We start from the raw sequence: 15744 nt of genomic DNA, 5'->3' as shown, positions 1-15744 counted from the left end.
AGAAGGTAAGGGTAGAAAGTGAAAGAGTTCTTTGAAGAGAATGTATTCGCATTTAAGAAGAACAACAGTTAGAAACTCAATTATGAGCATCATTTTAGAAAAGAAGCAATTTTCAAGCCATTGAGTCCAATTTGCTTTAGGTTTCAAAAGTAAGTGGGTAGACCAGGAGACTCGAACCTCCTCAGCCTCAAAACATTGAAGATAATGAAATCATCACCATCCCTAGTGACTGCCACTCAGGGTACTTCCTGAAGCCAATTCAAATGGCTAAACAGAAAACTGTACATATATTTAGATTTACACCGCAGTTGGGAAAAGTTTAAAATTATGTTATAAATACTAACGGTTGGGTCCCAGAACTTGACTCACAATAGGTGCTCAATACAGACTTTGAAATAAATTGACCTTAAATATTTTTATATCTTTCATCATTTTATAAATCATCTCGACCCCCTTGGCTTATTTTACAAAATTACAACAAAGGCCTGTAGGTGCTTCACGATGCTGCTGTTCTGCTGGCACTTTCTCGAGCTGGGAACACAGCTTCTGAGGAAGGGGAACAACAGTCATGTAGCTCAGTGAGCAGAGAGACTGACTGTGCCTTCTGCCAAGGTTGTCAAGATCCCAGGTGACCAGAAAAACCTTTTGACTGGCTCTTCTTCAGCATGGGAAAAGCCTAAAGGTGTTTTCATCCCAATAGAGACAATTAAATCAACCTGCCAGGTTCCTATAGCAACAGGCTCCTGAAGGAGAAAGAGGAGAGTACAGAAACTTCAGGGCCTGTGGAAGTCAAGACAGGGCAAAATCAATGTCTCAGTCAGCTTCTTTCAGCCCATCCCTGCTTTGTCATAACATGATAAAGAAGTAGCTGTGGGCACCTGTCACTAACCTGGTTGCCTGTCTCCCAGCAGGAGGTTGCACATTCATTGTAGAGGGAAGTGAGAGGTATTATCTCTGCCACCTGCCACCTGAAAGGGAAGAGTGCAAATGCTGCCCTCCAGGTGTTGAGGGCCAAGAGGGGGCAGTTTGCTCTGCCCAGCGAATGACAGCATTAGACTGTCAGTTAAAGGAGGCAAATACAGTCATAATGGACAATTGTGCAAAGAAGTGAGAGTTTTCGTAAACAAAACTGCTCTCATTCTGGTGCAAATGATTTCATTTCTATAAAACAGCCACAATTTGCCTGTGGAAAGGAAAGGAGGCAGTATGCGAGGGTAGGGTCCATTGGAAGCTTGGGGGTCTGCAGGGCAGAAGGCGAATGCCAGACTGCCACTCAGAAATGTGAGATGTGAAACCACACAGCATTACCTTTTGAAGACTGAGCTCCTCGTTAGCTCTTACTGTCCTCCACTGTTTTCTCCATCCAAATGGAATCTTTTTCTTTCAATCCCTTTCTCTCTAAACCTCAGCTTGTGGTACAGCAAGAAGAGAGCCAATTATTCCAAATGCCTTTGCTGATACACCGTCTCCCCTTTAATGCATTCTCCTCTGGGGAGTAGTTATGTGAAAAGGCTAAATCCCACAGCACTGACAACCCACAGAGTCAGCAAAGAGACTCGATTTTCACAATGCAGACTGTTTCTCTGCTTCTGAGTCCCCAACAGTTATGTCAGCCCAGATCCGGGGACCTTTCCCATCATAGCTTAATACTTGAGGATCGCTTGTGGCTGGAGGACATGCTGACCCTTATTTTGGACACTTCAATCTCAGTGATGATGGTAACAGTGGAAGATGGAGATGATTTGCATGTGGGGTAGGGTGCCTGTTGAGTGAAAGCCAATATTTCAAAAACACAGGTACCACAGGAGGGTAGTAGCCCTGACCTCCCCAGACAGAACAGCAGGTCACCCCTTCTCTTCACCTTCTGAATTAAGACTACCCAACTAAATCCTCCTCTGTCGTCTCTACTGCCACAATCCCCATTCTTCAGGTAATCACCCCCCTCCTCAATTTATACAACTTAGTTCTTTACTCCCAGCTCTTTTGCAATCATACTAAACGATACTACCCGTCCTTATGTAGAAGTCTCTTTTTACTGAGAGTACTCCTATTAATGCTAACCTTATACTTGAAGCTAACAGCTTAGTGACTACAATGGGCCAGACACTCTTTTAAGCACTTTCTATGTATTAATTCATTCACTCAATCCTTAAGACAACCTCAGATATAGATGCTGTTGATGTCTTTGTGTGATGTAGAATCTGAGGGATAGATTTGTTCCAAGTCACCTAGCCAGGAAGGAACAGAGAGAGTGGAATTTAAAACTGAAGTCTATAATAATTTTGCCTTTATAGTATAAATGCCTGCTTGCTAATATTACTAATAGTCTTCACAGCTCACACTGACTTACCATATAACTGAAACTGGTAAGTGATTCATGGTCACCAGCCCCTTTTATCCAAACCAAATTAGGAAAATCCTATCATTAGCCCCATTTTATGGAAGAGAAACTAAAGCTATGATACATTTCATAATGACTTGCTCAGAGCCATGCAACTAGTATGTGAGAGAGCCAGATCCATTTGATCTTAACCTACTGCCCTACGCCATCTCCTTGGCCTATACCTCCTTGTTTGTCCATGCTGGACACATCATGGCATGCCTTGATAGGTAGCATCTGCCAATGGCAGTGCTGCTTTTTTTTACCATCCTCTATCTGCACTTATCTTCCAGGTTTTATCTTGTTTTCCTAGCCCACTTGCCACAGACTGTGTGCAATGCCACTCCCTTCCTATACTCACAGTGATGACATCATGCATCTCATCCTTAAGAAGCTTATTAACAAATAGGGCTCCTTTTCTCTTGTCAGTGAGAAGGACCTCATGGTCTGACTTATTGCCCTTTTCATCTTAGGGATGGAACAAAGTTCCCAGAAATATTTCTGATATGCCCACAGGCAAAGAGAGGAGATAAACTCAGGGACTTGAATGTATCCTAAATGCCTATTTCAGCACTCATTGAATTACTTCCCTGAGTACCCTTCCTTATGGCTGATTTTGGAGGCACCGATTGGCACAGTTTCTTTTTTGGAAGGCAAGATTCAATAAACAAAGTGTCATTGTCACACATGAAACCCTCTCCACGGAAGCAGAATGACTGGTGATCATTAAGTATGTGCTTTATGAAGCCCTTTGGGAGAACCTCTCCAAAAAATACCTTTGCTCTCAGACATTATAGTACAATGCTCAGAGCATTAATATATTCCCACTTCCTCAACATCCTATCTAAGCAAGTTTTCAACAACACATATGCTTATGTCTTACAAGCCATTCAAATTAAAAAGCCTGTCTCTCAGGCATAACGAAAACCTCAGCTCATCACCAGGATGTACTTTATCACTACTCCTGGTGTTGAGGACAAGTGGCCAAAACACAGGGGCTACTCTGCTTAGGATTTTTTATGGCAAGAAACTTAAAAGGAAAGAGAAAGAAGCTTACATGGGGAAATACTTCTCTCTTTCTTACACACAGCAGGAGGAAATTGATATTCTCTCTGCCGTGAAAGGTCAAAATGCCAACTTTGGATTGAACTGTAAAGACTAAATTCTGAACAACTATTGTCAGCAGTAGTTGTAAAAATTTCAGCAAATTGAAACTGTCTCAGGTCTTTCACCCAAAAGACCTACTCATTTTCATAAGCAGAGTTCACCCTCCCTTCCAACCTGGCATGTCCAACCAAGCACTAAATTCCTTTGCAAAATCAGTCCACTCGATGACAGGGCCAAAACCAAAGACAGCTCAGGCAAACAGCACAAGCAGTGGATTCAGTGCTTCTAAAAATCATCTTTACGCATAAACTGTTGGAAAAAAGTCGTAGTTTGAAATTGTTTCGGCGCCCTGGCAATGCTTTTAAAACATGATAACCATCACACTTTACTCCTCTCTGAAAGGTTAGCTTAATCGTAGATCACAAAAAATTGGTTTCCACAAATGCATAATGGTTCATCTATGTCACACTTGAACTAAATGGTTTTTTAAATGGAGCTGAAATTATTTTGATGTGTACATAGTCCCCGGTTTCTATACAACCTTTTTAAACCAGCCCATCAGGAACCTTGCCTCTGAAGCCTCATTAATAATTCAGATGTGCTGATGACTTTAAAAGATCTATGGAATTGAAGCTTGGGGGAAAAAAAATCTCTGCTTGACAAAAAGATAAATGAATGTAGAAGGAAGCTGTAGGAGTCTGGCAAGCTGTAGATCATCTCAGAACAGATTGTAACTTTATCATTCTGTCAGGGGGAATAATTTAAAGCACTTAATCAGTTAGCTTCACTGTGAGGATGTAGCATTATGAATTCCTATCGTCCAATCTGTTCAAATCAAAGTGAACTTAATTATAATAGGTGAGAGAGCCAGAGCTGGAGAGAGAGGGGTGGAGAATAATCCAAGATCCAGTAAGTTTTCTGGGGGGTAAACTGAACTGCTGAACAAAGGTTAGTGGGCAAGCGTTTACACTGAGGGTTGAGGGCTCAGGACACTTGACACAGCAAGAGAAAGTTTAGACCACGGAGAAAGAAGCCAAGTGGTCATGAGCTAAATAAACATAGATGCTGAATTTTTAAGTCACTAGCCAAATGGGGACACAGCGTATGCTTTTCTGTCATGCCAGGTGAGCAACTTCTGTTAACATATCAGTCCAGAGCCACTGACAAGGCAGGTATGAGTTGTTCTGATGGGCAGAAAGCGCAGCTGGAGAGGTCATGATCTCTATTGCAGTGGGTGTGCTTGAAAGCTTTTCCTTTTTCTTTTCCTAAGCCACTAAATGAGGCCTATGGTTCTCAAGTTAGAATGTCCTATACACTCGGTCTCTTCATATCTATATGCACATGCCTTATTTTCCAGAAAAATTTCAATCCTAGAAAGAGGTGAGGATAAGGGCTAAGCTTTATAACATAGCACTGAACTGCTAAGAGGACGCTAGGCTGTTTGTATTAGCCCCCAGCCCCCAAGCACTCTGACTCGGCACTCTTTCTCCGCCATCTCTACATTTAGGGTGGAAGTGAAGTGCCAAGACTTCATGGAGCTCCCTTGTTAACAGCTTGGGTTATTATGCTGTAGTCAGTTAAGACAGTGCCACTAGGAATTCTCTTTAGAGCCTTATACCATCACAGAGTTTTCTTTCTTGAATGAAAAGCCATCTCAAAATCCTCTGAAAACATTGGTTGCTATTCTGGTTTTTAATCTCATTGGCCTGCAAAATCTGTGAGTTTACTTTAAGACCCTCAAAAGTCACTTGCAAAAGTAATAGCAGATTGAAATGGTTGAGATATAACTTGACGTATGCTTTTTATAAGTGAAGCTAAGTAAAGGCTGGGAGAAGGAGAACCTGCATAAGATTCTAGATTACTCACTCTGCGGCAGAGACAATTTCCCTTACGCTCCACTCAAATAAGTGGATGCACACATCTTTCCTCGGGTACAATGTCTAGGCCCAATATTTGATATATGTGGGAGATATATGATATATCTCCTTCCCACCAAAGCTTTTCAGGCCACTAAAGGTATGCCAGAGAACATTGCCAGTGTTTGCTTTCCAACCCCTCTTTATTCTCTTGAGGTTCACTCATGGTGCCTTACATCCTAATGGCCCATTGGTCATCACTTGCTATGGCAACAAAGGTATGTTTCTGGGGTTCTCCCTACATTGCACTGTCTCTCTTAGCAATGACTCACTGTCAGCTTCTATCTATTACCTTTTTGCATTTTTCAATGAACTTTGCAAAGGCTTTACCCTAGGACTAATTAAGCTTCTCATTTCTCCTTCTTGTTCTCTATCCATTTTGCCATTTAGCAGAAAAGAAATGGTTTACAGATGAACCGGATAATGCCTATCCCAGAAACATTCAAATCAAGCCCATGAGTACCCACATGGCTAACCAGATCAACCAGTATAAATCCACAAGCAGCTTGATTCCACCAATCAGAGAAGTTGAAGATGAATGTTGACTCCCAGGAGACCAGAACTATTTTTTTAAAGCCTGAAAAACTTCATGAATGGTGATGTGACTTTTCTTCCTCTTACATGCTGAATCACTGGTGGAAATGTTAGGCTACGTGAGAGTGGCAAGAAAAATAAAGTAGACAGATCTTTCTCTTTGTCTGCCTTGGATATTGCTTCCATGTATTTTGGAAAAGAAACCGATGTCATTTATAAATGAACATACTAAAATAGTCATGTATAGCCACTAACATTTTAAATTATTTTTATTTATTAGAAAGAAAATATATTTTTTTTCTTTTTCTTCATTGTCAAATATCTTCCCTATATCTAAACAAAGCAAAATCAAAATGAATATGTGGCCAGACTCCTTAATGTGTATTTCTCTTCTTTCTCTCTTTCTTTGAGGAGAATGATGGTCACTACCACAATTAATTGTAACAAAAGGAAATGGATTATTAGTAAACATTTTTAAATGGCTCCATGTTGTAGACATGTATTTTACTAAATTCAGAAACAAAGGCAAAAGGGAGCAGGTGAATTTCCTGAATGGGTGTGTATTTTGGTTGCATTGACACCAGCTCTTAATAAATGGAAACATTTATTTTCACAGTTGAAAGTCATATTTTTGTAGTTTTAGTTTTTGTTCTGTATTTCTTATCCCTTTTTCATATACTTAAAGGGAAGACTTTCTTGCAGCTTTTCTACAATTGCCAGATCAGGTTTACCCAGCCAACTAACAATACCAGGAGAGTTGTGAGCATGTCGGAGATGTGGAAATTGAGGACCAGATGCACAGGAGACATTGCTCTGTCTATTGTCCTAATGGTGGGAACTCCTACATGCTGTTCTGCTTCTCATTTCACATCTCCAAACTACCCACGCAAGTATTTCAACTACCAAAGGGTCTGGTGGGCTTTCCCCACTTCCCAAGTCGCAGAGATTTTAGCCTGAAAGTTTGTAAACACCAATGAATAGTTCTGCTTAACAATAAGATATGACAATACATTCATTCTTTTCACTGCTTTTTTCTTTAAAAGCCAGAAATTTTCTAGAATCAAGGATATGCCTTTTGCCCAGATTTTAGCTTTTCAGGCTTTCCTTTAGTCACAGGGACAAAACCCACAAACTTGCTATAACAATATAAAAAATACTAACAAAAGGAAAGCAACAAATGCACTTAAAACAAACTGTTAGCAAAAGCCTTGGGAAATAACCAGCAGTGAAACCCAATGTATCAGCCACTTCCAACTGTGGTCAAAATATTTTTTTTAGCCATCAGACACAATTACTATGTCTCACAGCTCTGCTGCCACTGCATGTTCAGTGTATAGTCCTCCCAGCAACTGTTAGGTTCCAAATGATTTAGCAAGTCTTTTAACTTCAAAATTATCAATCTTTGATATAATTATCCAGGTCTCTGGAGAAGCATGGATGTGACAGTGATTTTTATTTTCATAAAAATGTAAACTGTGGACAAAGAAACCAAACTTACCAAAGTATCCCCTAAAGTCCCATAATATCTATTTCATTAATTCTTTAGACCATGACCCTGTGGTACCTAGTATGTTAGTGCAAATCAGATCAGAGGCAAGCAATGAAATCACCATGAAAACATATGTCCTCTAAGTATTCCAATTACAACATAGGCAAAATGAGCTTCCAACTCTGTCCCTGTGGAGCCAACATAGTCGTGCTTCCGCCGTGTAGGCGCCATCCTGAAGTGACTTGTCAGACTGTGTTGTCACATTTTGTAGAATTAGTTCTATAAAAGTATTGTGAATATAATGTATGTCCAACTGGATTGTTTAAAACTACCTATAACCAATCGCTAGCCTACTCAGCAGACTAAAATGACGTTAGCAGTCTATATTCAGGCTTATAAACATTTCCTGGTTTCCAACAGAAAAAATGTTGGTTTGTGGGGTGAATCTCTTGCTAGGGTTTTACACCTTTCCTGAAAGCCAGACCTCTTTTTGCACGATGATTTTGCACTGGGGTCACCTTACCACACTCACATCAATCCACGCTCTTCTTTCCTTCATGAACCCTGGGGGACTAGTCACCACTCTTGTTCCTACAACCATTTCTGAATTTGTCCTGGCTATTCGGTCTCCCCTGGCAGGTGATAGTGGCCACCTAAATGATCTTAGAGCGACTTAGGTCACAGAGTCCCATGCCAGCTCCCCTCTCCCCCTTCTCTTTCCACACCAAGTCAGCCTTGAAGCAGACATGTAAACTCCACGCCCATCAATGCTAGAGATTTGAACCTGATCTTAAAAAAAAGAAGAAGAAAAAGATGGATCTCTATAGCAAAGGTATCCCTTCCAAAAATTAATTAGTGGGAATCCATTTTTTTCTAAGGTGGAGCGGGAAGCTCATGTTGTTTTACCCTTGTAATAATGACTTGTTCTGGGCCAGAAAATAAAGTCAGGCATGCTTTTAAAGAAGTGTGCAAAATTATTGGTTGGTGGCTCTTTTGGCAAAAGCTGCTTCCTGGTAGGTTGAAAATGAAATGAAAACAGAAACAAGATTGTACAGTCACTGAGGGGTTCAACGGAACACCAGAGTCTCCTGGTTTGTTTTGATTTGTTGGGCTCTCTGGCCCCGAGGAAGCGCTCACCCCTCCCCACCTGACAAACTCATGTTTCCGGATATATGCAGTATAGATTAATGATGATCATCACTGGTACAGTCAGTGTTAGAAGTCTCTGATCTCCTATCCCAGTTTGGGGTTCAGAAAAGCTGTTTTCCCAAACTAAAGTTTCTTGGGTGCATTGGAAATCGGAGACTCACCAACAGGCTATTTAAAAAACAGAAAACACCTACTTATAAAAGCATCACATCATCACTATCTTTCTTTCAAGAATACTTTCACTTTCAACGTGAAAAATTTTATATTTTATGAAATTTCACCTTGAACCAATATAAAACACTGTAAACAAAAGCGATTATAACTGAGGCATGTTGAGGAACACCCAAGAACTGTTTCCCTTGAAAGGTTGGGATAGCTTATGATGTATTTTGTACAAAATGTAATTGAAGACTTTAAATAAACTGGGAATTCAGACTGTATGTTTAGGATTGGAAACGGGGAAGTGAAAAAGCATAAGAAAATTGAGGATATTATCATGTGAAAAAGTGAGAGTCCAACTGTTCTACTAATGGTTTTATCGGAGATTCTAGAGCTACATCTGCAAATAACTAGCTATGCATTTTGAAAATTTCTTTTAGACTCTCTGAGTCCCAGTGACCTCTTTGTAAATGAGAGTGATTCATCTAGATGACTCTAAGGTCCCTTTAAGATCTGAGAGGACATGGTCTAGGTTAGGAGTGGGAGCATGGGAGACAATCTTGTCCTGTGCTAGACTGATGGTCCTCCTTGCTGTATCACTCAAGCTGTACTCCAAAGGGAAGTGTGCACTTTCTGCTTTGGATACATAGCAGTTAGGTTCACTTCTCTGCTTTACACTTTGGAGTCTCTTTAGGTTCAAAACAAAAATTTCACAATTCATATTCTCCTGGATCGCATTGGTTAGATTTTTCTGTATTCCTAGGGTTTTCTTCCCTCATTCTTGCCTGCCATTTTTCTTGGTTCAATGTTCAGTTTTGGTCAATCCTTTCACCTCTAACCCCTATCTCCAAATTCCAGTATTGGAATTCTTGAAGTTTTCATCATTTTTATTTCTGCATGTGCATCGTGGCTTTAGAAAATAATCAGTCTTACTTCTCACTTTATTCCATATTGTCTTCATTTTTTTTCCTCTCAGTTGTATACTATCTCTTTGCTACATACATTCATAAGTCTAGTTTTGACCTATAATTTTCATTGTTAAAGAGAACCTCAATATAGGAAGCAAGAAAGGAAGGTGGAAAAGGAAGAAGAGATGTAAAAAGAGAGAAAGAAAGAATATCAAACTGGGATCAGACTGGGATGTGAGCCACCTTACTTGGTCATACAGTTCCAGTGAAGAATCTGTCCACTTTCTATTCTGCCTCAATAGTCTGTCTATTTTCTATTCTGTTCTTATTTGCTTCCCTTGGAATGGTGGTCAAATCACCAATTACCATGGCCCATGAAAAGGCAAAGCTTTACTCTTCATGGCTTGACTTATAAAAACAGAAGAAATTGAGAATTCTCTTACAACTTACCTGGTAAATTACCTTTCTGCCTTCCTTTATGCATCTCACGTTCCTGAAGGGCAGTTTTATTCTATTTAGAACAGATGATTTAACATTTAAATCTCATGTTTATTTGAGGAGGTGAGGTGGCCCTTTGGATTTATGTATGAAACAGTAGTAATTACAAACAATTTCCAGCTGGTTTGTACTGGTGTGACCATATTGGTTGTTTAAGTGAAGTCTCTTTTGATTGGTTGTTGCCCATGCAATAACAGTTGTTAATATTTTCAAAACTGCTATACAACAATTCAAATACTTTAATTTTATTCCCCAGGAACTAAGCTTGCTAGAAACATGGACAGTGAGAAGCAGTGTGTGTGCCCAGAGCAGCAGACCTTTATCCCTAAAACAGTGGAAGCTTCCCGTGACACCACAGCCTCAGGTGCTTAGATTAGGGATCAATTTTATGTTAGACTGTGTGTACCAGATCTTTCTTTTTTGTGCCTTGTTTTCTTCAGCAAGAAAATGGGTCTAAGACTTCTGTATCTAACGGTAGGCCAAACTCAGGACATTTGTCAAGTATCTGGGAAGAAAGACCAAAAGAAAAGAAAAACGGATATAAACAGCACTTTAAATCACCATGAGCCAGGAGCATGTGTGTCAGGGCAGGAGTTAGTGCTTTGGGTTGAAATGAGGGAGAAGTTGCATTGACCTCTATGAGCTGGGAAGAATACAGAGGAATATAATGCTTGATGGGTTTGGGAGGTATTTCCATGGGCAATAAGTGACTAGAGAAATGTGAAACATGAGGGTTGTCCAGGCAGAGGAGGTTTAATGGGCCATAACTCACTGGTAAGAATGTGATTTCAATACATAGACCATTTTGTCTATGGTGACGAGTTCACATAGGGGAGCTGAGGAAAACTAAGATGAGACTTTCTGGAAGAAGCAAGAAAGTAAATAGTTTTCAGGGTCAAGCTAAGAGGTTGAGACTTGATTTCAAAAGCCATGGAAAGCCACTAAAAGTTTTAAACAGAGTGACAAACACCAGTGCCCATGCATTTGTCAGGTTGAAATATTTTGAGATGTCAGTTCCTCCTAGAAGTCATAATGAGTGTGCACAAAGATGAACGTTTTCTCTGCAGCAGTGAGTTCTCAGGGGTGCATGGTCCCAGTCAACACTCAGCCTTCTGAAACTCCTATCTTCCTCCAATATGTGTTATGGATTGTGATGACTGTAGCAGCTTAGTTGGAGTTGTAGAGGCTGCTGTGTGGCCTGGGAATTGGGACAATGACTGTAGTTCTGGAAAAGGTTCTTTGTGAAAGGAATGCTGAATTTGGACCCCCCAGATAAGAAACATGTGGAGGGACAGAAAAGAAGACAGGTGTGTGTAGTTAAGAAATGTATTGGATTTACCCAGAGTGAAAGAAGCTGAGAGTTACAAATAAGAGAAGGCCTTGCCGGCAGAAGGAGTGAGAAAAATGGTGTGGAAGAGAGGATTACAGCAGACCTTGTGGCTTTGGGAACCAGGCCCACAGAAGTACTTTGTAAAGTGGGGAGCATGTTTGAATTCTCCAAGGGAGGAAGTGCAGGCATGAAAAGTCAACTGTCAGAAAACTGTTAGGGGGCTATACCCATATTTTTAGGGGCATAAAGGGGTAGGGTAAGTAGACACTCAGGATAGAGGACCCAGGGTACTCAAGAATGATGAAAATGGAAACATGAGAGGGGAGCTTTAAGATAGAGAGAGTGGGTTATCTAGGAGGTTAGAGATGAAGGGTATTAGAGATCATGACTCAGAAGTAAAAAGACTCACTTGACAAGGCCAGGAACTTTGTTTATGCTTCAAGAGGCCTGCTCGGGGTAGGCCAGTGTGTGTTACTTTGGGCAGGATAGGCAACGGAGGTTGGACAGTTCTCCTAGGTCCCTGGCCTTCTTCCTGGGGAAGGGATCAGAAGACGGAGCTCTTGACGTGGACCTCTTCTTTCACCTCCTCGTTCATGTCACCCCATTATTTCTCACCCCCCAACTCAAGCACACATGCCGGAGCTGTGGCTTCAGGCTTTTTAAATGCTATAGTCATTTTGCTTTGCTGGCTTTTCTTGACAGGCAGCACGAGGAAAGAGTTTTCTTCTGGCCTGGTGAAAACTGATCTTAATTTCTAGGTAGATCTTAAATGTTAGAAAGTTTAACTTGGTCTGTTTATCCCCTTGAGGACTTCTGTGTTTCTTCTCCTTCACCTTGCTCTTGAGCAGAACAGGGATGAAGGGACCCCAAAGCCGTCCAGCGTGCCTGCCTTAGGAAGCCAGTGCGGGGCCCGCTGCTCTGAACCTCAGAAATGTAGACACGACACTGACACATGCCTGCCAAAGCAAACCAGGTTTCCTCACATGGGATTCAAGATCAGTTTGAGAAAGCAGCCAGCAGGGTGGATGGACCCCCATTTCCACATTGAACCAAAGCCCTGGCCACCCCAGACAAGCCTGCTCCCCTACCCTCCTTCTGCTGAGCACAGCCTGAGACACATCTGACCAGAACTGCAACATTTCAAACCTAAACCAAAACTGGCCTGGAAATCCTAATTTAAAATGTTCCATTCCTTCGTGGCACAATCACATCCTGCCTCAAACTTCTGGCCCCCTTCCCACCACCCAGATGCTATAAAGAAACTCCCCCACCCACTTAACACCAACACCTGCACTCAACATTTCTTCAGGGGACAAAGAAAAAAAAAAAAAAAAACGCTTACACAGAGGTCAGCCTACATGTTCATTAAGGAAGAAGAGCGTGGCTTATTTATCTGTGTTTTCACTTTTGATTATTGGCATTATGATTATGATTATAAATTAATGACTATGACTGAACAGGAATTGGAGAAGAGAATACATGCTGGTGCTCTGAAATGTTCTACCCAACTCTGTCATCTGTAACAACCAGTGATAACTCTCTTGTCTTGTAAAAAGGGTTTGTACATAACTTGTACATGGTTTCATTTTGTATTTTTCGCAGATTAAAAATTTATGTATTTGTGTTCTAAAATGAGTGTTTCTTGTGTCTCTGTAGCACCCACTTGGCCATGGGGTGATGGCGGAGGTTGGGGGAAGGGTGAGAATGGCAAAGTCCCTGAGTTCCTGGCAGGCTGCACTGCTTTCCCTGAAGGTAAAATTATGGACTGATAGGATCCATGGGCTTGGCTTTCCAGCTTTGGTTACAAATAGATCCCTCCACCTCCAATGACACCATCAGTGGGTGCCAGCCCAAGATCGCAATGGGCAGTGGGGAAAAGGAAGAGCCACTGCCAACAGATGTGATGATTGAGAATCCAGCATGCAGACCTCTAACGAAATGGGCAGCCTTTAGACAGCCTCTTGTAAAACTAGAATGTTTCTCTCTTTATCCACCTGCTTCCAATCTAGTTACCCTTTTTTTACATTGGCACCATGAAGCAATATTCCTTTCTCCTGTGTTTAGGTTATCAAAACCCAGGAGAGCCTGCTAAAGGTTTGACTCATCCTGCCCCATTCTCACTCCCAGCAGGGCAATAGACAAACATTATCTCAAGGCAAAAAATACAAATAAAAATTAAAAAAACCTCAAAAATTACTGTCACCGTATCAGAGCCATAATTTAAATCTTAATCAGAATTCTATGAATTTGAACTCTTTCAGGGAGGCTGGACTCCCAAGGTTAAGTTTGGTCTTTTCTGAAGGAAGGGCTAAAAACCTTCCAAGCATATGTATGTAATGTATTATATATAATGAAGTGACTGTCAACGAATGCTAGGGATTCTCATTTGTTCATCAGCCAAGTGTTTACTGAATAGCTATTACATTGACATTCCTCTACCAGGAGCTGGGAACACAATAGTGAATAACATCGTGATCCCAGACTCAAGTCTGAGGAGGAGTGGAATGAACAAATAAAAAGGTTATTGTCATGTATTAAAATCTCATCTACGGAGTAAACACAGTATGCAATTGGGAACACATAGGAGAGGCACTTAGCCATTTGAAGAACAATCTACCAATTGACTGATACTCTCAAAAACAAACCCCTGTTCTACCTAAGCCAATACCAGCCCAAACCAGAACAGGGGTCAGCAAAAGCAGGTTTACCTGTCAGAATGTGCCAATTCCTGACAATCTTTTCACTCCAGTCTCTCAACTTGCCTTCTCCAATATTTGCTAACAAATCTGAATGTTGTTGGGGAATGTAATTGCAGAGCATATGGTCCCCATTAGTTAGGCAAACTCCACTGCCAAATTCAGCTCCAAGTAAGGAGTCTGCATAAAGAATGAAGTATTAGGCAAAGATCGACAGTGACAGAGAAAGCAAGTAAAAGAGATGAGACAGTGAGTTACAAAATAGCAGGCTCGGCATCTGCAGCACAATGAATGTGGAACACATTTTTCTATTTGTTGAGAAAACAATATATGAGAATTTGTGCTAAAATCTCCCTGTAGCAAAAATCAAAATAGACCATTCACCAGAATCAATGTTAACTGCTTTGCAACGTCAGATAAGATAGATTCTGCCTGGAAGAAAAACTGAGGGGAACAGAACAGACAGTGTGCAAAGGAAATAAAGCATAAACAACATCAGAACGTAAATATGGGCTTACCACTCTTTTAAATGGTAATGGGCCAGGCATTTGAGAGAAGAAACAGAGCTGGGAAATGCAGGCTAAAAATCAGAGGTGCAAGGTATCTGGAAAGATACGAAGACCCAAAAAAACTGACTGGGCAAGGTGTAAATGTGGGGTATCATGGGGCCACAGGCAGTTTCCCTGTCCAGTGCAGCCTCTGAAAATTGTGGAGGAAGCAGGGCGGTGCCTGCGCCCCAACCCACCCTTGCAGCCCAGACTTTTCTGTCCAAAGAGCTCACGTGGGGGCACACCCACTGTCCACTCAAGGCTCTTTGGTTTCAGTCTGTTATAATTGTCTCACCCCCATGCCTAAATTGACAGATGTTTAAAAAAGAATTTTACCTTAATCTAGTCTTTGCAAAATAACCAGCATTGTTTTTGTAGAATCAACAACGTCTCTCTTGGACTTCCATTTCTATGTAATTAAATTGCATGCTACAATAACAAGTACAAATGCTTTAACAAGCTTGGGACTGCTGACACCCATAGGTGGTGAAAGCACAAGGAGGCAGATGGAGCAAGGAGCAGCCTGTACAGGGCATTAAGTCAGTGCACCACGGAAAGCAGTGAGCATGTCCATAGAGGGATAGAGAGAGAGGACCAGCTCAGCAGCTAACTGATAAGGAATGCTAGATGAAAAGGACTTCTAAAAGAAATGATTGGAGATATCTACCAATGGGGGGGGGTGAGTTAAGTGAATTTATGCATCCATTCAAAGGAGTATTAGACACCCAGTAAAACGGATGAGTAGATTTATGTACATGAGAGGTTGATAAACTATGTTTCACATGCCAAATATGGCCTGCCACCTGCTTTTTAAGTAAAGTTTTGTTGGGACAAAGATATGCCCATTCATTATGTATTGTCTATAGCTGATTTCCTGCTGTAATAGCAGAGATGAGTAATTATGATAGAGACTACATGCCAGAAAAAGCCTAAAATATTTACTATCTTATCTTTTATAGAAAAAGTTTGCTGACTCCTGGTCTACGCTGCATACAGGTAGAAAATATGATGTATAAGAGGACCCCATTTC

General features: G+C 41.1%; 1 protein-coding gene across 14 annotated transcripts in view; it reads left to right on the top strand.

Annotated features, from left to right (window-relative positions):
• KCNMA1 (potassium calcium-activated channel subfamily M alpha 1) overlaps positions 1 to 6094 on the top strand; it is a 725195-nt gene extending 719101 nt beyond the window's left edge. For 5 of the 14 annotated variants that reach the window (XM_090278263.1, XM_090278274.1, XM_090278271.1 and 2 more), the window contains one exon: positions 5794 to 5885. In XM_090278263.1, the coding sequence (XP_090134389.1) occupies positions 5794 to 5818 (25 nt within the window). In that variant the 3' untranslated portion in view covers positions 5819 to 5885. Of the gene's footprint in view, positions 1 to 5793 lie in introns of all 14 variants that reach the window. The other 9 variants (XM_090278264.1, XM_090278272.1, XM_090278270.1 and 6 more) reach the window with 3 other exon arrangements.
• Positions 6095 to 15744: the final 9650 nt, after the last annotated feature.

This window comes from Furipterus horrens, unplaced genomic scaffold (genome assembly GCF_987537825.1).
Source record: "Furipterus horrens unplaced genomic scaffold, mFurHor1.1.pri manual_scaffold_5, whole genome shotgun sequence".
In the NCBI taxonomy this organism is placed as follows: Eukaryota; Metazoa; Chordata; class Mammalia; order Chiroptera; family Furipteridae; genus Furipterus; species Furipterus horrens.
Note: the sequence above shows the minus strand (reverse complement) of the source record. Positions and strands in the feature narration are given on the sequence as shown.